The sequence below is a fragment of the Tachypleus tridentatus genome, chromosome 3 (assembly GCF_004210375.1).
Source record: "Tachypleus tridentatus isolate NWPU-2018 chromosome 3, ASM421037v1, whole genome shotgun sequence".
NCBI lineage: Eukaryota > Metazoa > Arthropoda > Merostomata > Xiphosura > Limulidae > Tachypleus > Tachypleus tridentatus.
The window spans coordinates 27,420,294-27,447,423 of NC_134827.1; the positions used below are offsets into that span (position 1 = coordinate 27,420,294).

General features: G+C 32.3%; 1 protein-coding gene across 5 annotated transcripts; it reads right to left on the bottom strand.

Annotated features, from left to right (window-relative positions):
• Window positions 1-25,634, bottom strand: sturkopf (lipid droplet associated hydrolase sturkopf). Of its 5 annotated transcripts, none has more exons than XR_013026051.1 (6): window positions 24,582-24,658; window positions 18,755-18,941; window positions 15,857-15,997; window positions 14,271-14,425; window positions 9,016-10,284; window positions 1-268 (listed from the first exon to the last, which is right to left on the bottom strand). XR_013026051.1 is itself a non-coding variant. In XM_076493592.1 (6 exons), exons 1-5 carry the CDS (start codon window positions 24,630-24,632, stop codon window positions 9,739-9,741), a joined length of 1,080 nt encoding a protein of 359 aa, XP_076349707.1. In that variant the 5' UTR covers window positions 24,633-24,658; the 3' UTR covers window positions 1-3,330; window positions 9,690-9,738. The 5 variants fall into 5 exon arrangements, 4 of the variants coding, with proteins under 4 accessions (XP_076349707.1, XP_076349706.1, XP_076349708.1 ...); XM_076493592.1 differs by having other exon boundaries at window positions 1-3,330; window positions 9,690-10,284; XM_076493591.1 differs by having other exon boundaries at window positions 1-9,095; window positions 9,690-10,284.
• Between the last annotated feature and the right edge of the window lie 1,496 nt (window positions 25,635-27,130).

Below are 27,130 nucleotides of genomic sequence, written 5' to 3' on the forward strand. Positions count from 1 at the left end.
TTAGAATAAACGTATTTATTGAACTGAACAAACAGACTAAAATTATACAATCCACAGTTCACGACATTAATGAAAGTTGAGAGGGAGTTACAGAAACAGGTTTGTATAAAGTTTTTAATACAACTACCACAACACACAAGTATTTGTTTTCTACCTCGAGTTACAAAGAGCAATACTGAAACAACAATAATTCAGTGTTTACTTGGTATAGTGTTCATCATCTCCAAACTGAATGTTTATTCATGGCCTCTTGCTCAACAGTCTCATACTATAGAAAAGCAATTACTACCAGCACAATAACCACAAATGCAATAGAATTTGTATCAATGCCAGCTGCAACATTCAAATATGTACTCTGAATAACATTAAGAATTTGTTTTATTTGTATAATTACCATGTTATATGGATGGACCTATATGTTACACTTTTGTCTAACACAGCGTAAATTATTGCTCAGAAGTTAATTCTACCATTAATAACAAAGCATTCCAGAGCAAATTATTTCACAAGATTTATTACTAAACTTCAATAGTTTTGATTACAGTAGTAGCTACCATAACTGTTGGACTCACACTCATTTAAGTCTATAGTAGTAAAAGGGACACAGTTAAGTGTTTTACGTTCTACAAATGTTGATATTGGTGTAGGCTATATATATTATAATTATTTCAAATGAAACATGGAAAATGAAAACAAAACTGATTTCTAACAATCAAATTTGTGTCCTATATATCTAGATGTTTTCAAATTTACAATTAACTACAACTGTATACACACAACTAGCTATCCTTAACCCTTCTACCAGTATCATTCTCATGCATCGTATGAGTGACAGCAAACTGAACATCAAAATTACTGAGTAATGTACAACACTGTGTGAAAAACAAAAATGAATAAATTAATGTTACATTTCTGTATTATTTAAACTTGTATTTAGAATAATCATAAAAAATAATACAAATGGTTAATGGAAATGGTTGAAAGGATTACCTTGGAAAGAAGAGAAGCCATGAACTCTTCTACATGGCTTGTTAATTAAGAAAACTAGCTTCTAGAATATTAACAACAAATATTAAAGAAACAATTTTATAAACATTTTTATAACTATCCCGCATGATAAAAACCTGATGTGACGTGAAATCTCTTGCACAAAAATTTGGGCATCTTGAATTTTGATTTCTTTCTAGTAAATTTCAACAGTTTGTATCTCTCCGATACGCTGCAACTAAAATAATACCCGTAAAGGATAAAGGAAATACTTGCACTCTACATTTAATTTTTGTGTGGAAATTCAAGGTTTTAAAATACAAGTTTAACACAAATTACAGTTCAAAGGATATTTCTAAAAGTTATTTTATATTGTGAAATTAAGCTAACCAAAATGAGTTGATAACAATACACTAAAATAACATGCAGAGTAAATCCTTTCAGAAATGTTACGTGCTTCAAAAAGGAAAACCAGTTGTTGCTTGGAGAAACTAGTGGAAAATCCAAATACTACACTCACAATTAAGGAAGGAAAACCAAATATAATTAAATAAAATAGATTAAAAACTTTAGTAAAAAAAACATGAATTAAACAAGTCTGACAACACACAATATTAATTGTGAAGCTGGAATGATGTACTTCACAAAATCCATGTTAAAGTAATAACTTCACAAAACCCACATGACAGTAATTATGAACCTCATAAAATTAATTACCAACTTCATAAAATCCACTGCAGTATCCATTTCACAAAAACTCACGAAAGTAATTATTAACCACACAAAACTCACTAGGGTATCTACTTCACGAGTAATTATTAACTTCACAAAATTCACATGACCATAATTACAAAATATGCATGTCAGCACAAAAAAAGACTATTTCACAAAGTTCATATGATTGCACATGTGAGTGCTTAAAGTTCAACATTCAAGATTTGTAACCTTCTGCTTGACACAAGATAGGATGGTTCATTTTATATTTTCCACAAGTTTCAGTAGAATTCTAAGTAGTTTAAGGTAAGTTGTTCGTTATATTTTACCTTCTAACTCTAGTGCCGTATGATGAATTACTTTGTTTTCAAAATGATTTTAAAACTACTAATTTTGTTTTACTTCTAAATCATGCCACTTTTACTTCAACGTGGCAAATGGAACAAAAATTTATTGTGCAAATAATATGAATCAAAATAAAAATATGGCTAATTGTGTATGTATAACAACACAGTTATCTGTATGGTCTGAAAAATATTCAAAATTATCAGTCAGTTTTTCTTTGAAGTAGAAAAAATAAAACTGTTATGATATGCTTGTGAGTTGAGAAAGTTCCACCAATAAACTTTACATTAAATAAAACTAATGATATGATGGTATGCTGTTAACATGTCAAACTTACATTTGATGTTAGTTTTGCTGTAAGTTTCTTGTCTGCTGTGACAGTTTTAAAGTTCATTCAACTGAAACCAAAAGTTACAGTGAAATTCCCATGAATACACACATATATATTATCTTATATTTCATTTATTTTGTTCTTATTTTTGTCACAAGAAGTAAATCAATATATGCTATGAATAATGCAAAACCTTATATATTCTGAATTAAGTTGTTTTCTTTGCTACATTGCATGCCAGACCAGGTTTTCTTTTCATGTGGTCATATGAAGGCACTGCTATGTATTTCACACACACATGTATATTTATTCATCACTGTGTTATAGTTGTTTAAACATAACATTTTAAAGGAAGATTTCTAAGAGCACTTTTCTTAACTTTTTTGTCAGCTGCTGTTAAACACTTTAAGCGGATTCTTACAATTTTTTTCTTTTGTTTACAGTAACAAAAACATCCGTCACCTGCGTCATAAACTAGACTTACATACAAGAAGCTTAGAGTGATTATTTATTCCACAAACATTAACAGCTTGAAGAACAATGTATTTATCTTGAAAGCCTCATACTTTGTGATATTAACAACAAAAGCTGTTAAATAAGCTCACATTAGCCTAAAATTTGTAACCTTTAAATGTTTTGTGACAAAAATCACTCTTTCTTACACCAATTTAGTATATCTTAACCTTTAAATGAGGTGAAAGCTTTATAATGTTTCTTACTGAATATCAGTTAAGATTTATAAAATAACTAAGTGTGATGTTTATTTTATTCTGTGCAAAGTCTTAGTTATAAACAAGATGTAGCACTGTTTCACATTGGTATAGGTAGAAACAGCTAACTAATAATGTCAACAAGCAGAAACAAATGGCATTTTACTGGAACCATTTATATAAAAATACATTCAACACAGAGTTGACGTGTCTCTCAGTATCTTTGTTTTTTATAACTGCAAACTGAAAAATAAATATCTTGTTGTGAGAATAATAAACTTTTCATCTAGAAATGTTCAAAGTATGTGATATATCTAAGCAAATAATTCAGTATGAGTGAATAACTTATTTATAGAAATAAAAACTTAGAAAAATAGTTTATACATTGAAATACTTTTCTTTCTTACGTATGTGACATTCATAGCAGAATTTTTTTATGTTAAATGTTTTGATATTTCATCTTCTTGTACCACTTGATGAAACATACAAAGTCTTGGTAAAATGTTCGACAGTATAAAACTTGTAATAACCATCAGAGAAATTTCTTTGCTTCTCAGAAAATGATCTCAGTATTAACATTTTAAAAGTTAAAAACTGTTTTTGTTTTGCTACAAAAGAATAAATACACAACTGCAGTATCTAGTACAACAGTATTTGTTTAAACAAGAGGAAACTGATCCCCTTATCATTAAACTAAACCATGACTGATTAAAAGTGAGAATTACAGTAATAAAGAAAAACAATACATTTTCATCACCAGTAACTTACAGGAAACAAAAACATATAAAACACTGCACATTTATAACACAACTTTGTTAACAGACCACAAGCACCTACCATACTTAAACATCCAATAAAACAGTGCTTCATAATCAGAATCCAGAAGACAATTATTAATCAAAGCTAACAACACAAAATGTTTTCAAATCCTCCTTGTAGATGAAATACTTCTCTCATAAGAAGGATCATTTCCTGACCTATTTTTCACATATCTCGTCTATTTATACATTTCTGGAGGTATAAAGGCCTCTTATAATGGCAAAAATGAAATATTATTTTAACATTGGCTCCCACATGATGCACCAGTGAGTCAAGCTCTATTTTATTTTTAAAGGGACACTTATTGGCTGGGACACAACACCTACATATACACTCTTCCTATAAAAAGTAATTATAAAATGACTAGTGGGACCCTGGAAAGTATTGGCAAAATAGGCTTGGGAGCCAATGTGTTAATGTGCAAGGTTGTTATGACATATGAATTTGTCAGTTAAAATTGGTTAAAAACTCAACAAATACAGCCTCTCTGCAACACAACAACATAACAAAAACATGGAACACAACTTCATCACTTTGACCACTGCTAAATGTGACACCATACTTTTAATGAATGAAACTTTATTCAGTAATTACAACAAAATATGACCCTACATATACACATAAAAATTATATTTATAATTAAACCTGTTCTAATTTACTATACATATTTATTGTTTATTTGTCAAATCCTACAGTTTTGTATGCATTCAATTCCCTCCAAATTATAAAAAAATCAAATTCCAAAACATCTAATAAATATTCTTCACCTTATTACTATGATCTTATAACTTTTGATCATGCAATTCTTTCTGTTAAAAGCATACTTGATTATTAAAACCCAACCAATGCAGTTTACAAAAGTTCACACATTTAGTCCATGTTGGTTTGTCTGCTTTTCCAGAACATGTCTTGAAAGTTATCATAAAGTTTTGTGTTTTAGGAAAGTAGGTTTGCTGCCCACCAATTCATTGATTAGAATTACAAACTGCTACTCATATTTTTAAATCACAGCAAATATACAGCTCTGAAATAAAAATTTTCTAAACAATCTTTCGACCTTACATTAAATACGGTATGTTTGTTGAATGGTCAAAGGTCTAGAACTAAATGTTCTTTAAGAAGTAAGGTACACACTTAACTTACAAACAATATGAATTTTTGAAAAAGCTATTTGTAGGATAACAGATTTATTTCTGTGCAGCATTTCATCTCTACTAGGGAGACATAGTCATGTACAACATTTATGGTATGTGATCGTGTCTTTCTGTTAGAAATAAAATGTTGTACAAAAACAAATCTATTATCCCAGAAATGGCTTTTTTGAAACTTCATACTGTTTACAATGAGAGTTAAGTTTGTTTATAGGTCAAAGATACACTGAAAGATTTTATTTTATAACAGTTTGACCAGTATGTTCAAAATTTTGCACGAAAGGGAAAAATGACTCCAAAAATCCACATCTTATGGTTTGGGTAAATCAGAAGTGAAAGTCATAAAATCTTCTGACTACAAAAAAGGTGAAATATAAAACAATGTAGTTTGAGACATATATTACAGATCACTTCATCAACCAAGTGGGTTTGTTAGTGATTAACTTTTCTATTTCTGTTGATAAATGCTCATCAAATGCATGAATTGTAGATGGAACTGAACTATATTTTTCAACCAGAATTTCTTCAAAATTATAAAAGATGCTTTGATTAAATATTTTGAATAATACTGTGTTTCTGTGTTGATTATTAAGTTCTAGGAAAATTTTGTTACAAATTTATAAACTTTTCAGGAAAGCTAAGCCTTACAAAGAATCTTGTTTTGTTTTTTTTAATTTTGCACAAAGTTACATGAGGGCCATTTGTGCTAGCTGTCCATAATTTAGGAGTGAAAGACAAGGAAGGCAGTTAGTCATCACCACCCACTGTCAACTTATGGGCTACTCTTTTACCAATGAATAGTGGGATTGACTATCATATTATAATGCCACCATGGTTGGTGGGATGGGTTTTCAAACTGGTGATCCTCAGCTTGTAAGTCAAGCACCCAAACCACCTGGCCATGCCAGGCCTATTGTCCTACAAAGGAGTCAGTCAACTACATGCAAGTTAAGAAACAATAGTCAGAGAATGAGAAAAGCAAATGAAACTTTCTGCTTGTTCCAGTCTCTAAATTCTGGAGATTTAGGGATCACCATTTTGGGGTGCAAAATATTAATATTATTTACTGCTAGAATGATCAGCAAACACAGGTCTTTTGCCAACTTAACTGAAGTTTCAATGATCAGTCATAAATCAGATAACATATTAGCCAGTAATTTCGTGATATATTTAAACACATATTATATATAAATATTTATAATTGCAATGACCAGACCAGTAAGATAGAATCTAACCATTTCATGAAATACTGATGCAATACTTGGATGAATCAGTTCCCACGAGAGCAAATTACTGATAAACATAGCTTATCACTAATAACTGATAATTTATCTACAAATCTCTTAAGAGACAGATATGGATACTTCATTTTCTTGGGAGGGGGGAGTTGACAAAGTTATATAGGTAGAAACTGATTGCTTGGGTAAAAGTTCGGAGATGGCTCGATTGGGAAAACTATTGTAAATGCACAATATTTTGACAACAATATTATGTTATCCTATAGTACAAGTGGGTGTCTGAAACCCTTCTTCACCCCACAATTTCACACTCCTGCCTACAATATAATTTATGAGGATAAAAATGAACTTGGAATATTCAATGTTTGTAACAATGTTTTGAATTTTACCAGATAGTTCTTTGATTATTGAAAACAATATTGTGAATTTTGTCACACATGTGCTTCTTCAACATTTAATGGTTGATGACCATCTGAGATATCTAAATCATATTTCATAAATGAAAATGATAAGCAATAAAATATAAAGGTCTGTTCTACATAAATTTAAACAAATGGATGAAAACCCACACTATTACAGTGGATGGTAAAGTTTTAAAGCCCACTTTTTTACCAATCCTGTTCAAACAGTCACTATTACACTTTAAGGAGTTTGTGCTTTTCCAAAGTGTTTGGATACCTTCAGCTTTAAGAGGCATTTGCAATCAGGCAGCAGTCTATCAGTCAACCATATACACGTAAAAACGGCTGACGTGAACCTGACGATGACCGAAGAAGGTCGAAACATTGTTCGCTCCTCTTCATGGAATATTTTTTCGAGCCATACCAGCCGTTTTTACATGTATATTTTTTCTACAAGTGGATTTTCTAATCATCGTGGAATATCAATCAACCACTTAAAATAAGTCTCACATATAAGTTTAGGTTTAACACAAGCATAAAAAAAAGGTATGTCTTGAAATGAGTTTACTAACACTATTCTTTTATTTCTACACCGACTTCAAGAGTTTCCTACTGGATTTGAAAGAATTAGGTAAGTGAACAATTTAATGAAAGCAACTACTGAAATCCACCAGATGACATTTTCATCTGAGAAAACAAAAAATAAATAATAACAATAATAAACTAGGTCTTCTGTGGCTTGATGCAGAATATGATAGGTACATAACTGACCTTCAAAGAGCAACTATAAATCCAATACATGTGTATAATGAGAACTTTTACAGTCTTGTTACAGTGTACAAAAAGTATCCAAATTCATTACAAAGCAATTTTAAAAACTGTCTCAAAAAATTTCCTCAAATTCTATGTATGATACTCTCAGAAACTAAACAATATTAAAGCAGAATACACTGAAGTACAGTGGAACCCCTCTAAGCGGCCACCCCTTGAAAGCGGTCATTCAATCACAGTCCCTTTTTTGTTTATGTAATCACTAGTTATGTACAGTGGAACCCTTCTTATCAGGCCAGTTTGTCTCTGTCTCAAAGGTGGCTGCTTTAGAGGGATTCCACTGTAGTTGTCTAGCAGTATTTCCTGCATTTGATAATCCTGGATTAAGCCTTGTTCTATGCAAGTCTCCAGTGTAGGTAAATGTTGAACTTTCTACTTTAATACACTGTATTCACAACACAGCACAATACACTGTATAATATTTTATAAAAAAAGTGAATACTGTTTCATTGTAGATTTCTAGACACATTGGCAGTGTAGATGACACACTTCTGTCAACTGATCACAAGATAGAAAATTGTGGTTTGAGGTTGTTCCATTTTTAATTCCTTGTGCTTTTCATGGGTTAGTAGCAGAACTTTATAGCATCACGTTGATACTTTTGTTGGCCACAATGTACAAAAGAAAATGCCTTACTAGTGATCTAACCAACATCAAGACATTTCTAACTTTGAAAGCCACTAATTTATTCTACAGTAAAACACACACACACACACACACACATAATAAAGTAATTCCAAAACAATCAACTACTGTGACAGTAAGCTAGTAGAATAAATAATAGCAAAGTTAACTGTATTTATGATATATCTCTATGCACACTTAACATTTTCATCATGTGAAATTTGTGTAAAAAAACAGCCTACAAAATCACGACACTGAATCATACCACTTAGCTAGTGTTAATATAACTCAACAAAAGATAGAGGGGTGGAATGTAGATACCTCACTAACATTATAACAATTAATACAAATCAAGCTTTAATCTCTTCTTGCATTGTTTATGCAAAAGGTCAACATTATTTCATAGTATCATCTTGTGAAAGTGTTTAAAACCTTTAGCATACTTATATTAAAGATGGTTTGAAAGATTAGTCTTGAAATATGTAAGATTTTATCATGACATTTAGTGACACATGCAATTATATCTTTAATACATGATTATAAAATTTTAGGCAAATAAAACTAAAATTAAAATTTTTTTTTTACAAATTAAATACAAAAACATAATTAAAACATTTATATGGTCATATAACACAATAACTTAATAATTAATAAAACTAAATATTTTCCCTATGATTTTCAAAATAAAATGAACCTCTGGATAACACAAAATAAGTCATGATGATATGACGAATTTCAGGCAGATTAATGATAAACTAAGTTGTACACATTTAAAACAAACTCTAATTCAATCACATTTATGAATGGACTTATATAGATTAATTTTTTGATTGATTAGTGGAGATTAGTTAGCACAAAACTTACGTAAATAAAATAAATATTTTCATACTACTGCCATTGGTGAAAGCCTACGTGTCGATAGCTCTTTTTGGTCTCTTGTGCACCTGTGATCAGCATAAGTTTTATTTCATAAACTAACTTTCAGAAATATAACAAGCTAACATTATTTTACTGTGTATTTGTACTGCACTGACATTATTTTACTGTGTATTTGTACTGCACTGACATTATTTTACTGTGTATTTTTACTGCACTAACATTATTTTACTGTCCATTTTTACTGCTCTAACATTATTTTACTGTGTATTTTTACTGCGCTAACATTATTTTACTGTGTATTTTTACTGTGCTAACATTAATTTGCTGTGTATTTTTACTGCAATCTTAATTTTATTATTTCCCCAGTTACTTCTTTATATAGCTTACCACACACTAACATATTGCTGCTTTAAAATGTAGGTAAATAACTAATTTCAAAAGCCAGTGTGTATCAAAACATTTTTGTAATTCAAATGGTTTACTGCAAAAGTCTTTATCATATGTGAACTACTCATTGCTCAAAAAAACATTTACAAACCTTTAGAATGAATTTGATACAAATAAAAATTATATATGTCATGCAATGTAGGTTAAATATGTAGCTAGTTTTCAGGGAATATTAACAAAAAACATGGCAAGTTGCTATAAAGACAGCTTACATTTAATCTCTGGAATGTGACAACTCAAGGTTTATTCCACATGATCCAACTAGACAAGTAGTGCCTTGGAGTGAATGTCTCGAGGGGTTTCTAGCACCCCTTCTAAGATCCACCCTGCTACCAAGGCTCCCACTTCTCGACTGTTGTTTATCACAAAGGCATGCTCAAAGCCGTACTGACAGAGGCGTACATCACCTTGGGGAAACATTTCCTTCAGATCTTTATAGTAAGATACTGGACACCACTGATCACTGGATCCATAATAGAATATGAGATGATTCACGTGGGCTTTAAGACTGTCGATATCTAGAGTGGTCACACTATCAAGTTCATCTTTTGCCATAAACATACACTGGCGGGCACATTCTGGGTGAAAAAGGTTAAGACTAGCACGTAGGACGCACTCAGGCACAGGACGGTCTTTAAAGTACCAGAGGAGGAGACGCCACTGTAACTGAGGGCTTAAATAACTAAGAGCATATACACCAAATAGGGCAGGCAGTCTTAAATAACTTAAGAGTGGCCACATCCACTGACCCTGGGGAGTGGTTGACATGCGTTCAATTATTGGAAAAAGTAATATGCCACGTATTACCTATCAAAGAGAACATTATACTCAATGTTAGAAATGCAGAAATAATAAAGAAGGTTATAATAAACACAGTATATGGAATAAGAGTGTAAATACATGTTAAGATTCAGTGTGTATCGCACACACACACACACACACACCAGCCACAATTTTAATACCCATGGATTTTGTAGCTAAAAAAACTTCTTAATATTCTAAAAGTAAGCCCACCATTGAAAAGAATAGATAAACAGAAGAATAGATAAATGGCAGGTTGAAAAACTTGTTGTAGTAACTAAATCTTAAAATTTGTCTTAATTTAAAATTGCAACTACGAAACTGAAATTCGACTTCTTGCATGATAAAAGTTTACAATTTCCTACACCAAAAATATATTTCTGATAACACCACGTAACACAAATCTTGTTCCTGGATAGTATGTGCTATTTCTTAATTGCTTATGTTGTCTATACACAGAAAATGGCCATTATTCCCTTCAAACTTTGCTTTTGTGACCTGGATAATGAAATTTAGAAATTAACCTATTTTCTATGTAAAAACAGGCAAATTTGCACGTTTTCATTTGCATAAGGTCTGAATAAAACAACATATGAATCAAGATTTACATGTATTTATACTAAAGTTGCACAAAAATGTTTAGAAGTGAATAGTTTTTCAAGATTTGCGACTCTAATGTAAATCACTTTCATGTATTAGCCCCCAAATACAGTCTCCCATCATGTTTTCATTATACGCTCCCAGGTAACAAAAGCAAAGTTTGACAAGAAAAATAGGTCTTTACCATTTATTTTAGGCATAAGCAACTGGGAAATAAACACTTTCTGCCCAGGAACAAGAAAAAGCAAAAATTTTGTTACGTAGTGTAATTCTTATATCCTGTCACACTTTAGCTTTATCGCATCAAAAGATTCTCTTCTTTGCTCATTTAAGCAATGGCATCAATTATACCTTGCTTGTTTCAGTTTTATACTCCACTATATTATCCATAGTTATTTCAGTCTTGCGACTCCACCAACTCCAATGTGCACTCTATATCCAATCCCCACGTAAGATCCCTGTTTTTCTTTTCTGTTCATTTTTTTAGAGACTGATAAAATTATCAGATCCAAACAATGGATACAGTGAGGAGGTAGACAGTGATAATGTGAAAGGAGATAAATATTATTGTAAATAAATTTTTGGTATAGGAAAATGTAACCTTCCAAAACACGTCTCCTCTAAAACATTAGCTGGAATCCAACAGTGACCAGTTGGAGGGACTGGTGGGGACAAGATACACACAGAAAGTTTCTGTGGAGGAAAAGAGGTGTTTAATACTGACATACACTAAAGCACATTAGTGGGGGTCTCCACTACTTCTGTAATGGATGTGCTCTTCACCCAGATAAAACAAAATATAAACATGGGCAGTAAAGGCTAACTGGCTACAGAGTTCTCAATGTTCATAGCCATAAACTCAATTCAGTCCCCATCTACACAAATAAAGTTCCACATCTTGTTTTTGGAATTACAGGACTGTGGATTCAAAGCTAGATCTAAGGTGTAGTGGCAAAGGAATGAAGATCACAGTATGATATATCTGTATAACAGAAATATTACATGAAGGAAACATAACCTGAAAGTTACACATGCAAGCCACTAATTATAAAGAGAAGGCAAGCAATGTCCAACAGGACAAATCTCACCTCCAACCTGAAGAAACTCAGAATGCAACAAATTGAGCTTGGAAATATGGAACAAATTTACATTGTCACGTAACCTGAATCTCGTCTAGAGCCCCAGATAGGAAGTAGAGGTTTTATCCTTTGAGAGCCCAAATGAAGGTTTATAGATGACAGTAAGCAAAGGCATGCCAACAAGGAGGACAAGGCATGGCAACAACTTTCCTCAAATGATCTGCAAAAGTTGTTATATGCTCTGCAATGTCTGGCAAAGGTTGAAGGATCAGGCAACTTAGTTTATCATAATAAAGAAGGCAAAGATTCACAAGCCACAGCATAAATACTTAAAACGTTACAAACATGGTATACTAGTTGTTACAAGAGACAGGATGTCTGTCTGATGTTCATGTTCTGATGTATTTATGTAAATACAGTACTTGTCCACTCTTTGTTTCCCACAAAACCAATCTCAGAGCCAACAGGATAAAACACATCAGACAGCATGTATGACTCTATCCCTCTGTATGAGAACTGTACATTGTCTGAAGAAGGTACCCCTCCCCCTGACAAGGGTAACGTTAGAATTGTGAATTGGTAGGAGAGGGGCATCAAGCGTCTCTGTGTGCGAGTCACGAACATCCATAATAAAAAAGATATCGCCAATTTGTTATATTTGATTTTATGCTAAAATAAACAATAAACTCAAGCCCCATGAAAAATATTTAAAATATTTCAAAAGAAAGTGCTAGAAATATTGTAACAATGAAGAGAAACTTGAAGTCTAAACATAAGAGTCTTCATAATTTTTGCCGTCTCGAAAAAGCAAGTAGCAAAGAATACCAGAGAGCTTTATATACAGACTGGGTACAGAGAGCACACTTGTGTAGGTGAAGAGAACCACAAAAATAAAATCACTAGTGGAGATGTAACGAGGTACAAAAAGTGGTAGAATTCATACCGCTGCTTAAACAGGCAAAGAGAACCTATTTCTTTTGGGATAAAGCTGGAGTAAGAGTAAAGGTTTCAGAATTATTTCTACAAAATTTGGATCTGAAATAATAATAAATAATAAATAAATTAATAAATAATAAATAAATTAATAAATAATAAATAAATAATAAATAATAAATAAATTAATAAATAATAAATAAATTAATAAATAATAATAAATAATACTCTTTGAAGCTTTTTTTTTTTAAGAAACTCAAGTACAAGAATGAGTAGAAGGGATAAATTAAAAAGATAACTCTTTTGATCACTGTTTAAATGTAAATCTAAAATAGGATGAGGCACACATTAATGAACTGAATGTTCATGTGATCAGCTTACTGGATTGACCTCAATGAGGAAGTAATGCTGACTATAATTATGTTACATTGGTTTACTCAAATTTCACAGTTTTAAACAAAACAGTTTAGGTATTACATTAATAAGTTTACACATATTTTGGTTATCTAATAGTATTTTTACAATATTTTTTTTATTTTGTGATTTAATTAACTTTAGTGTTCAAATTCAAAATGTTTATTCATAATTGTACAAATGACCTTTGCTAATTAAAATGTTTAAACGTACAAAATAAATATTTAATTCTTTTATAATATTTGTCTCCTAGGACTTTAAAATACTCCATAGACACTATACTCCTATCAACAAATTTAAAAACAAAATTATTTCTTAAGGAAATTTAAATATATATGAAAAATATATGCCACTTCTGTAAATTGCAAACAAAGCATTCAGAAAATCCTGCTGTAGTGTTTGCCATCATGTATGAAATTTTAGTGGAACTTGCTAAGATTAAAAGGTGTAGAACTGAGGGGATCATTACATAAATACATTTTAAGGATCTTTTAAAATGTATTTTTAACTAAACTTTAATAAGTACAGAGAAAAACTAACGTTTTTGCATTTGGGGTTTCTGGTTTTTGAAACATCTTTTTTTGCCACATGTAATCAGTACTGTGTAAAATGTGGTTATTTCTGATCCACAGATGCATAATATACTTCAAGCTTTAAAGAAATACTGGCAGATCTTAAGTTTGTCCTAGTTCGTGATTGGTGACGAGAGGTGGGTTTCTTCAGAACTAGTTTAACTCAATATCATGTTACATATGGAAGAACTAACTCTAATCTACGATCTTCTTAGACCAACTTGAATAATTTCTGTGTTGAAGTAAAACTACACATTTTTTACCTTCCGTATATCAGTATATGTTTGATTTGTTACCAATTTGCACTGTAATTCTCAGCATAAATCTTATGCAAACTTATGTATTCATGAGGAAAATTAAAATAATAAAGTTAGAAAAATAAAATTGGGCTTACATTTAACCTAGGCAGACGCTTCAGAATCTCCAGCACTATGTAGCAACCTATGGAATGTCCAATTAAAATAAGCTGTCTGTCTCGGGGAACACAAGTGTTCAAAAAGACCATCTTGTGCCTGACCTGACCCTCCAAGGAATACAGGTATTCATTTTCTAAATTGAAATATCAATTGTTAACATCAGTTCCCCACAGTTCATAGATACCATACACATGTAACATGTTTATATAAAAACAGATCACTGTTTTATGAAAAGAAATGCCGAAGTTTTAGCTCAACACAAAGAACTCTAAGTTAGAGTAATTTTGATGACTGCTCATCCTTTCAAATCTGGAAAGAGATTTGAATGTAAAAAAGTGTTCACTTCAATATACATGTACACAAACATTCACATACACAAAAAGTTTTATCTGAAACAGTTACTAAAAGTGTAAATAAAGAAACATTAAAAGTTTTTGTATGTAGTGTTACATTAAACACTACTTGTACGATTAATATGTTACATCAACACTTCACCCTTCTTAACTTGCTTGGATCAGTCTACATATTAGACCAATAGAAACCTTGTATAAGAAGTACTTAATATTCTAATAAACAGAGTTAAACAATGTATTTAGATGTATTAATTATTTGAAAAATATTATTCCTATCAGGAAATTTGAAAAGGTCCAGTGATGAGAAGGTTTTCTTAGGTTTTCCAACTGTTACAGAATTTACTTTCAAGAATGACACTGTTTTGCATGTGACAAGAGAACTGGCCAATAAAGTTAAAATGTACATTAATATTTTTTTATTTACTATTGATATAAATGTACCTATTCTTATACCTATCATTTAAATATGGCACATCCAAATGTTTCCATCATTTCTTTTTACCTACATAAACCTTAAGCAAATAACACATTAAGAGACACAAAGAATTTTGTGAATGTATAGTCATATATTACTGAAAAAAAAAGGACTACTTAAAGCCACTATTAGCTTGAAGTTCTTGCCAATGTCTACTCTACATCATATATAACCCATATATAATACCCACTAATGAACTTGCATATATAATCACATACATATAAGATTTCAGAAGAAAATATTTATAACAATTCAAAACCAGTTAAAACATTATTTTGAATCATTTAATGAGATTATTTTTGTTGTTTTATTGAAGTATGAATACCAATAAGTTATTGAAAATAAATTGTACGACCATTAAAAGCTACAGATAAAAAGTAATTTGTGAAATAAAACTGTAGTGTTTTTAATGTTGATAAGGAATAACCAGAGATATTACAAACAGATATTACAAAGATATTACAAACAGATATTACAAAAGATATTACAAACAGATATTACAAAGATATTACAAAGAGATATTACAAAGAGATATTACAAACAGATATTACAAAGATATTACAAACAGATATTACAAAGAGGTATTACAAAGAGGTATTTACAAAGATATTACAAAGAGGTATTACAAAGAGATATTATAAAGAGATATTACACTTCTTTCTTTACTGCTATAACAATTACAATCATCCATATTTTCTAGCACATAAAAAAGCCCTAAATAAATTACAATATTTACCACTGAACTTTGGTAATTTCACTGAAGGAGGTGGAGCTGTATGACCAGCATGGGAGATACCCCAAATTGGAACAGCCCGTTGTAGACCTTCATACAAGGCACACATGAACTCTTCATAGTGTTCAATTGCACCTGGATTACCTAGGTTTTAAACATAAAATATAGAATATACACAGATAATAACAACTTAACAGAGAGAAGCTAATTTGGGAAGTTATAACTTTTACCAATGACTTTCTTTGACCTGTCTTTTATTTTAACATGTGTACAGAATGTACATGTTTGTTTGGGACTCGTGTCCTCTCCAAGTAAAACCATACACACAAGTGTTTCAAAGAGATATTATTGGATATTCAATGATCATTATAAAACAAATAGCGTTTATGTCGACATTTAAAACTGAAAACATGTTTACAACCAAATATGTTCCACCCATTCCTATGCACTCGTAAGCTGCATATAAATACATTTATAGTTAGTTAGCTGTAGAGTTACCTATGTTGGTAAAACTACACATCAGATATGGATATGTGCGTGAGCATATGGAAATTCCAGCACGAAGAAGACTTCTATGTTGGAGAAACAAGTAGTAAAATGGAAACTAAATTCAAAGAACACAAAAAGCCACCTTCACATGTTTTCGAACACTGCAAATCAAATAAACACAACATAATCGTAGAAAACACCCACATACTAAATAAAGAAACAAACATAAACAAACGTAAAATTAAAGAAGCCTTACTTATACAACAACTTAAGCCTAAAATAAACCAATACAACAGAACACTAATATACCCATATTAATAAATATATCCAACATCTAAGCACACCCTCTACATTCCTACACTCAGTTATACAACTGCCTTCAAAGATGTGGCCAGCTACCAGTCGGTAACCCTTTCTTTCTTTGTGAACTTGACGATGACCGAAGAAGCTCAAAACATTGTTCATTCCTCTATTAGTGCCTTCTCTACCCTATCCAGTCATATTTAAATATATAATACTCCATGCCAGTTTTGTATCCAGTTGCATAGTGAAAATAACAACTACCCTACACTTCTAGTAATATTTTGCTAATAAGCTTTGAAAGTGTCAGATTTAACATGAAGGGTTCATTCTGTCATGTCACTTTGTAACTAATAACTAATTACTAATAATAATAATTCTAGTTTACTGTAAATTCTTCTTTTTCCCATTACAAAATTATTTATATTTTTATTTCAGAACTATTAAAAGTCCAAAATAAATGTTTTATGAAATACATAATAACTTCGATAAATGTGCTTGGTCTCTAATCATACAAAAAGTTTCAATTGTGTTAGACATACAAATTGTCCTGGTTGGCACTATTTTGTATTTCACCTGTGAATAAATCTTGTAATTTTTCTTTCCAGAAAAATACATTTTCCTATAGAAGTAGTTGTCAACATATCAGCCATAACAAATGTGACTTCATTTTAATGAAAATGATTCACTTATGTAAACATACGTGACATTTTAAGAAAAATCTGTATGTGATGTGGAACAATCGATACCATTTTCAGGCCCAGTGTACAGAAATTACTGTTGAACGTGGAAAAATTTCGAGACAATAAAACCACTGCAGGTCTATGTATTTAATTCCAACATTCAAAACACAAAACTCCCATAATAAATGTTATGAACTGACTAATGCACACTTCTCGCTCATCTAGTTATTTGATAAATTCAGTGTAACATGCACCTTAACCATTGTAGTTTATTATTCAATTAAAGAAGATTAAATGATAGATCACATTGAACACAATAATCATACAAAGTACATTACCTCAAACGTAGCACACATTTGTAAAGTGGCAGATTAAGACACCTTGAGGTTAAGGATAGTAAATACAGAACTCTTTCACACATATTTTTGTATTAGAAAACAAGCATTGCTTCATATTTAAATACACACCTTGTTCTACACATGTGTTCATATTTATAATTAAGTTTCATTGTTTTCTATATTGCACACTTTTAACCTCATTTTAACAACATAAATCTTGCTTGCACAGATTTATTCGTAACTATAATAAATTTTCAAACAGCACTCCATATTTAAAAGAAATAATGAAACATGAGTAATTATAAATTCAACTGGGTTACTACATATCAGCAGAACATTTTTCAAAACTTCTGCTTTTACAAAATGCTAAACAAAGCAAAATTATAATGTACATTTATATTACAGCGAAACTGTTAAATAAAAATGCACATACCGCTGGACAGTTACGTGCAGGTCAACTTTGAATTGTGTTGCATCTCAGTTTCACAGGTATGTCACTATGCCTACCGACTTTTGTTTTTAATTTATGATAATCCTTTGGTTCACTGTTTTGTTCACACAAGAACAATGCTATACATATATTTAACCTGTTGACTGTCAAGTATTTCAACTGCTACGGAAACTCCAAACCAAGTTTAAAATACAACTCTAATGCTTCTTCATTTTGTAACTTTTTTCATGACGCCATTTTGGATCGAAAGTGAAACAATTTGTAAGTAGGTCAAATGCATGTATGGTGCTGACATCTAGCGTCGAAGTTAGGTATTATTGAGAACGAATTAACTCATCCATGGCACTGTGTTACCGAACAGCTTGGACAAGTTATCTCGTCTATGGCATTGAACAGGTTAAAATATCTTTTCTAAAAACAAGTACTTAGAAATGCATTTTCTGTCTTTATGGCATTTCATAAAGTATTATAATGCATATGTGGATAAACAATTATAATTTAAAAGTTTTCATTGTCAAAACATAACAGACATGTATATATATATAAACCTAAGCTATAAATACAGTGTATAAAATGTGTACAATTTCAATATAACTCACATAACCATAGTTAACAGTTTTGTAACCAAAGATCCACTGACCAGGAATTAAAATAATCAGGATCTGTTTTGAGTCATCTTCTGGAAGAGGTTCATCTAACCATCGACCACATGTCAGCACACTTGTTGGCACTCCATTGACTGTAACAAATCCATGCTTGAGAAACTTCAAGTCATTAGCTGAGGAATACACAATGTCAGAGCCTTCCTCTGGAGCCTTCTCAGCCATCTAAAGAAATTAACCTTGCAATTTTAAGATGATATTTAATAAGATACATACACAGTATTATTATAACTTTTCATGCACTCATATCAAGTCACAAGTAATACATTTATCTCTAGTTACCTTTCCTTCACCTGGAATAAACCACCATTTATAAGATACTATTACTTGTATGATATTCTTGTCATGTGAAAATACTGGCCTCATGTTTTTATTTCAATGTTTTGGCTGGAATGTTGACTCCTTTTCTCTCAACTGGAAGTTCCAGTCATTTATGTTCTCAAACCTACTATGTAAACTCTTTTTAAAGTTCCACTGGAACAATGTTCTTACTTCCTCTACGTACAGACAAATGGCATCTCAGAGGTCTTAAGTGCATAAGGGTAAATTTTTTCCCAACTCACATCGACTGGAAATTTCTTCAAACATAAGTTTAAGTTTAAATTAGCTAAGGCTCTAAAACTTGTATAGCTGTCAATATATCATTTTTAAGTTCCACTGTTTTAACTTAGCCACACTATAGTAACAAAAGATACAGCAACTTAAAATACCCTAAAATACAATAGCATATACAAAGTTGACATTTTCCTTACATATCAGTGTATTTCAGAAAGAATCTTATTTCTATACACCACAAAAAGTTGTTATATTACACATGTAAATTTCTGAGCATTCCACAAGCCTTAAATAAAGTTCTCACCCCTACACTAGTTAACATATAGTTTATAATGTGATTGTTGTTAGACTAAAGTCACTTACAGATGGAATCCCTCACAAGCACTTCTGTGTGAATATGAAATCACTCTTGACAATGTAAACTAACTGCACCCAAAACAGGAAGGAAAGGGTGGGAAGTGATGTAGAGAGGTATCTACCAGGAATACATTTTTCAGGTAATGATAATGTTAACTGTAAGAATATTAACTCTCCGCACCACAAAGAGCTATAATCCCATACTGAAGATGTTTGGAAAGTTAAAGTATTTCATCCACAAGCTCAGGAAAAGCTACTGGGGAAGCATTTGATAGGAGACCACAGCCATCCTAAGCAGGGAATACTCCTTGCTAATATTATTGTGATATTCATTGCAAGAAGAGGAGGTAGAGCAAAACAAACAACAACAACAAAACATCAAAAGAATCTTTACATGGTGAGCAGAATGCAAGATTTCTCAACATGTCATTACCTCACAAGTGGGCAGCTGAGCATATGTAACGCAACTAAGGCTACAAGTCAAGATGTTCTGTATTGGAGAAATACCAACATGAGATACCACAATTATTGTGTAGAAGTGTCTCAGACCTGTTCCTTGAGACAAACCCATGACCCATCTATCTGAACTAAAACATTAAGAATGGCTTGGTTCTTGGCACAGTGGGGTTTCCTGTACTACACTACCAGGTAACACTCTAGCCCCACACTGAGAAACAGTGCAATGGGTTACCAATGCCAAAGACAGCAGGTATGAGCCAGATGTAAGGGCAGACACACAGCTGGTGCTATAATTTCTCTTCACAACTAAAAAACAGCCTGAAAGATAATATACATGAACACTGCCAAAGCAGTCTTGTAAAAAACCTCATTTCAACATCCTGCACTGAGCATGGTCAGAAGGACCTAACACTTGTTGTAATCCCTTGTTTGTTGTAAATTTTATAGAAGTACTCCTTGTGAGGCAACTCTGACTGTTAAGTGCAGACCATTGTCTCCATATATACTTGTGTATTCACACACAGATACATGTATTGAATAAGATGGTTGTGAGAAGAAAAAAAAACACACACAGAGTTACTGTGAGTAATAGTGACTGGTGGGAAATGAAACCTAGGGTAAGCAAGACCTTTATGTGGTGTAAGCAATTGAACACTAACGTGTTGGAGTTTGTCTACATTCCAATCTGTAAGAACTCGTACAGGAGACATCGATGGCTACAGGAAAGAGAAGCCACAATGTGACAAACATGATGAAGGAAGAGTTATAACCCACAGAAGAAATAAGCAAACTGGAAAGAGATAAGTTACTAGGGGAAGAAGAATACTGTGGAAAAATATACATTCACAAATGCACTAAGAAAAGAAGTGTGAATGAATTATCATTAATAAGTCAGACAAAAGAAATGAAACAACACGAGTCAGAATAATTGTACATGAAATAAACAGAAGGGGAATGGAGAAGACATTCAATCACTTTCCCAAATCATCCAAACTTTGGGGTGTTTAGAAAAGCAGATAATCCTGTCCTTGTGGTGAACAGCATGGGATGAAGCCAAAACAAGAGTAAATTATAGCTCCAAGAATAAAGAACGGGAAGAAATATGTCCAAAGAATATAAAAGGAGATTGAACCACACCATATACAGAGCATCCTCAACCACAGCTGTAAAGTTTGGGATTGGAAACATAGTGAGTGGAGAAGAGGTGGAAAGGCAATTATGACAGGTTGTCAATAGTGAGAGGAAATAGAGAGGTTGGAGAAATTACTCCATGGGAAGGATCCAGGCTTTGATGAGATATTCCAACTACTCTCAGGACTTAAGCTCTTGAAACACTACAGATTGACAACTGAATACAATGGTTGTAAACCCAAAAGTAGAAAGTTCAGATACAGTAAAATAATACCTCCCTATCAGAGGAAGGAACAGACAAGAGAGGTGTATGAATATATCATAAGAAGTTTAAAAATAAGATCAAAGATGATGGCAAGCCTGCAAAACTAGTCTCAGTTCAAAGATGAAGAGGCAAAGAAACCTCATCCCTAAAGACCAGATTCTAGAGATGAATCAGGCATCCATAACTGTATCCTACTGGTCAAAGTTGCATCAGTCATAGCACTGATTATACAACCTGTGAACTTCAACTTCATAACAGTTGTTTTAGTTTTAATCGTGGATTTTCCATAATTCAGCTACACAGAAATAAAAAATAATATCCATTTTCATTCAACCATGTAAGGAATTTTTACAAAAAAAAAGACAAAAACTCTTACTTGTATCAATTTTTTTTTTTATCTGCAATGAATATTTTTATCATTATGTCTGTTAACAAAGATAAGAACAAACTGAAAAAAGAGAAGAACACTGATGTGAAATGAATGTACATCCTTGTTCACATGAACTTTTTAAAATGACATTTATGCCCTTTAGTCTCAAAACTATGTGTTGTGGTCTTTCTTTTATGTATTGCATCAGGAGCACCTTGTTCCAATGATCAGCAAAAATTGCCTAGCATGCTGATGTTTCACATTCTCTAATATCTCCTCTCCATTTCTTTGATGTTTCAATGAACTCTTTTTCCTTGTGTTTTGCTGACAACACTGAGTTTTCCAGGGAAATATATAATATGCGAGTATAAAATATAAACTTTATAGTTCATATTACAACCCAACTCTTTGAATTTATTCAGCATGTTACTGACAATATTTTCATAATTTGAGTCCTTGTTGTTTCTAAAAAAGGCAAGACATTTCTTTTTCAACTCTCCTCATTGTACTTTTGAAATGTTCATCCAAAGTTAATTTCCTAATCTGGGGTCTAAAAAAACTCTGTTCTCTAAGTTTTGCTTCTGAAAGGGCTAGGAATTGAATTGCCCACAGAAATATTTGAAACAGTTGTCAACTTTGTCTGAGGTCTTTATGAACATCAAGCCCACTTTACTGTGAAGTGGAGGTAATGTAATAGGACTTTCTTTATGTCAACCAAATTTTAACTTTCAATGTTTTACAAACCTTGTTTCACACTGTGCGGTCACTGCTTCTCTCATGCTCTGCCTTTTCATTCACACAAAAACTTGGAAACTTTATATTAGTAGATTGCTGACCCAACAACACACAAAGGGCTTCCAAGTCTTCACAAGCTAGCAAACCATATTCTTTGTATTTGACCTTATTTAGAAGTTTGAGATTTTCGTACATTTCCTTCAAGTCAACCAAATGAGCAATAGGAACAGATGCAAAGGTGTTACCATTGTGGAGAACACATTTTAGGTTTCTTTTGAAAAAAATGAATGAACAACTGCCACTCACCTGGCTCACAGATTGCAACACCCAGCATTGGTATTAATTATTGTGATAAACCAATCAAACTTCTTGCAAAAAGTATGGTATAGCCTCATGATTTCCATACTAGTAAAATGATGTCCCTGGAAAAAGTTCTTAGCCTGAAGTCTGGACCTCAAAATCTCTAAAGAATCCTTTGATAGACCCAAATATCTCCTCACCAAATCATTAAGTTCACCTTGTGTGAAAAGTTGTAATTCACCAAAGATTTCAGGTTAAAACAATCTCTACCATCATTTGTATTCATTTCAGATTTACAATCAAATAAAATGAATATCAACTCTCTAGTGGAGTAGGTACAGATACATCAGTCCACAAGCAACAGGTCTTATTGTATATTGAAGGTTCAGATAAAAAAAATTCCCTTTTATTTCATGTTATATAAGCAGTCATCTCCATGGTTTCTAGGTTCACATCAGATCACTGAAATTCCAAAAGGCAAAGGCTTTTTTTTAACTTCCATCCATTCTCTCAACTCTTCAACACAAATGATGCAAACTTGTTTAGCTCCCCAAATTTTATTTCAAAATATGCATAATATGCTTTTATGATGAATTCTGTAATGTTTTGTCTTTGTTACTTTACAACAAATTTACCACAAATATAACATAATATGTTTTGGTCACTAACACAATCTTTTGTTGCCATAGCAATAAATAAATAAATATTGAAAACAAAAAACAATGTCAAAGTGCATGCACAGACAATTACTATCCAGATGTGACACATCATGTAGCCTATTAACCATTTATATACTAGTGGTGCGTTTCTTATGGGTTCTCGAACAACTAATAAGACTCACATTGTGGTTGGTTTAGAGAAATCTATAGCCAACGGTTCTGTCAACATTTTAAGCAATAAAAAAAATGTGATCCAATTTCAATGAAAATAGTTCACTTACATGAAAATATGTATGATGCTTTGTGAAAAATCTGTACGTGATGGAGAAAAATGAACATCATTTTGGGATTCAGTGTGCAGGAATTACTGTAGAACATGTAAAAATTTCAAGACAACATAACCATTTCAGACCTTAGTTATCATTAAGCACAAAGTGCTATGAACATAGTTAATAAAAATGGAATGACCAACAGACTGAATTCTGAGGGCAGAAGGGCTCCAGCCAGATGTAATTTTGAGTGAGATGAAGGAAAAGGGACTTTTAAGGTCATGCAAAACTGAATGAGCCACCATGACTACATACCCCTAGAGACATCTGCAATGAGCCACCATGACTACATACCCCTAGAGACATCTGCAATGAGCCACCATGACAACATACCTCTAGAGACATCTGCAATGAGCCACCATGACAACATACCTCTGGAGACATCTGCAATGAGCTACCATGAAAACATACCTCTGGAGACATCTGCAATGAGCCACCATGACAACATACCTCTGGAGACATCTGCAGTAAGCCACCATGACTACATACCCCTAGAGACATCTGCAGTAAGCCACCATGACTACATACCCCTAGAGACATCTGCAATGAGCCACCATGGCAATATACCTCTGGAGACATCTGCAATGAGCCACCATGGCAATATACCTCTGGAGACATCTGCAATGAACCACCATGACAACATACCTCTGGATACATCTGCAATGAGCCACCATGACTACATACCCCTAGAGACATCTGCAATGAGCCACCATGACTATGTACCACTGGAGACATCTGCAATGACAGGCCAGAAACAACTGAAGAGGACTCATTGTAGCACAATTTTGTACAGTTTAAATTTTTTCATAACATTGGGCTTTTTTTTTTCATAACTTTAATCTTGAAAATTGCAAACAACATGAAAAAATAAGTAGGCATTGCATGCACTGTTGAGGTCATTGAATATTATGGTGGCTTTTTGGTATCACATTGGAAATATCAATGAGGAAAAAAAGGAGAGAGAATTATTTTGAAAAAATTAAGAGAAAAATACTTTTAAAAATATGCATGCTGTTTTACTGGCACAATTTACAAATAGCACGTTAAAGTAACACATGATAAAAATAGTGCACTTAACGTATAAAACATCTGGTGTGTATTTTAAAAGTTTTTATAAATTATAGTTTTTTTCCTCATGCTACAATGGTAGAAGAAAAGGATTTGGCTTTCGAAATTTATAAGGTAATTAACTAGAATATAACAGTCAAGGAAAAAAAAAACAGTTACCCAAATCAGAATTAAAATCATTCTAATTTGATATTATACCATTACACTAGCAAAGCAAAACTAAAATTTTAAATTGAGAAAAATAATTTTAGATACATATAATAATAGTACAATGGTTTAATAACAATAATCATTAACGTAACCATTACTAATATGCTTACAGTTGAACTCAATCAGATATTCATACTAACAAAAATAGTACAAATATAGATAATTAATATAATGAAACTCAGAGCCATCATTAATATCACCATTAGTGCTTAACTGCGTAAGCTCTACCTTACCTAGACGATTTTTTTTCGGTATTAAACAAGTGTTAATTTTTATTGAACCAAAATAACTGTTATTCTTAAAACTCGAACTGTAGATATTGTTTAAATTTTCATTCCCACAATTGCAGTTTCTCTTTTACCAACAACGAGTTATTGACTGAACTCGTCCAATGTTAATAACTGTACACTTCACGACAATAGTGCCATCTGTTATGGTAAAGTTAATTTCAATAATAAGCAATGGAGTTTTAGCTGTATTAGCAATAATTTTAATCACACCTATCTTTGCTGGTACGAAATGATTGAAATAGCTTTTAATGTAGTACTTTGAATATTATTGAACAAATGATCTAACGGAATTTTATATTAAGCAGAAAATCCTTAATGAACAAGATGCGCATGTAAACAAAATGTAGTTGGTTATTTAAGAAACAGATTATGTAAATCGACCAACAACGTCGCCTTCAGGGGCGAAGAGGTTCGTCTAGAGGCTTATAACGATAAAATCTGGATTTCGGTACCTGTGATTGGAACAGTGCGGATAGCCAATTCTGTAATTAGCACTTATCAACAAACAAACAAGACAAAAATATAATGAGTCCAATGATTTGTTTTCCGTAATGAATGTACTACGTAAGTCAATCAATAGAATATTAGTCTGTATTATTCAGAAACATGTAATGTGTTCGCAGTATAAATAATTTTTATTATATTTATAGATCTCTGTTTGTCAATTTACTATTAAACAAATTATAAAGGAAATAATACAACTTAAACATCAAAAACTGGCTTATCGTTAGAAACCAACGAGCTAAAAATTTACGATAAGAATCACGTAAGCAGCAGACGTTTCTTTTCTTTATCTCTTTTAAACTGTTTAATGAAAATACAAAATCAAAGGCCTACTAAAATACCATTCTAGATTTTTGCGTGTGTGTGTTCTACAAGTCACAGCTTAAGACTCCTTTCGTTCATTATTAGAACTCATCAATTGGGCTGGAATAAGGAAGATAAAAGCTTTGAATTTCGCACAAAGCTACTCGAGGGCTATCTGTGCTAGCCGTCCCTAATTTAGCAGTCTAAGACTAGAGGGAAGGCTGCTAGTCATCACCACCCACCGCCAACTCTTGGGCTACGGTTTTACCAACGAATAGTGGTATTGACTGTAACATTATAACGCCCCCACGGCTGAAATGGCGAGCATCTTTGGCGCGACCGGGATGCGAACCCGCGACCCTCAGATTACGAGTCGCACGCCTTAACACGCTTGGCCATGCCGAACCCGGAAGATAATAAGACTCTCCGATACGCTAAGAACAATCCTAAAGCTAACTTAAACTTTCGTTAATTCCAATTTAAAATTCGCATGTATAATTGTATCAGAATAAAGTTTAACTGTTTTTTTCACAACAGAAAAGTTCATGTGAACGTACTTTTCAGAAAATGTGCTTTATTATCTCTAGTCAAGGTTAATTAAAATTCAGTTGTTTAGGACACAAGGTCATGGCACAAATAATTGCAATTAAATAAGATAACCCTCACGGTAGCAGTTACATCTCTCCCAGGTTGGATCGAGCCTGCGGTCCCTTTGCTTAAATAGCTTCCACAGTAATCAACAAATCTGGATAAGCCCTCCCCTCATGAGGTCGAATTACGTCACTAATAACTCCAGTACTGTCGTGCACAGCCTGTAAG

Bases quoted from the DNA above. Each gene is read 5' to 3' on its own strand.
- sturkopf (XM_076493592.1), bottom strand. From the start codon at position 24,632: ATGTCTCTAGGGGTATGTAGTCATGGTGGCTCATTGCAGATGTATCCA. The intron at 15,998-18,754 runs GTCAGTGGATCT...TTTAAAACCTAG, and splicing joins CCTGATTATTTTAATTCCTG to GTAATCCAGGTGCAATTGAA. The intron at 14,426-15,856 runs GTAAATATTGTA...ATTTCAATTTAG, and splicing joins GAAATTACCAAAGTTCAGTG to AAAATGAATACCTGTATTCC.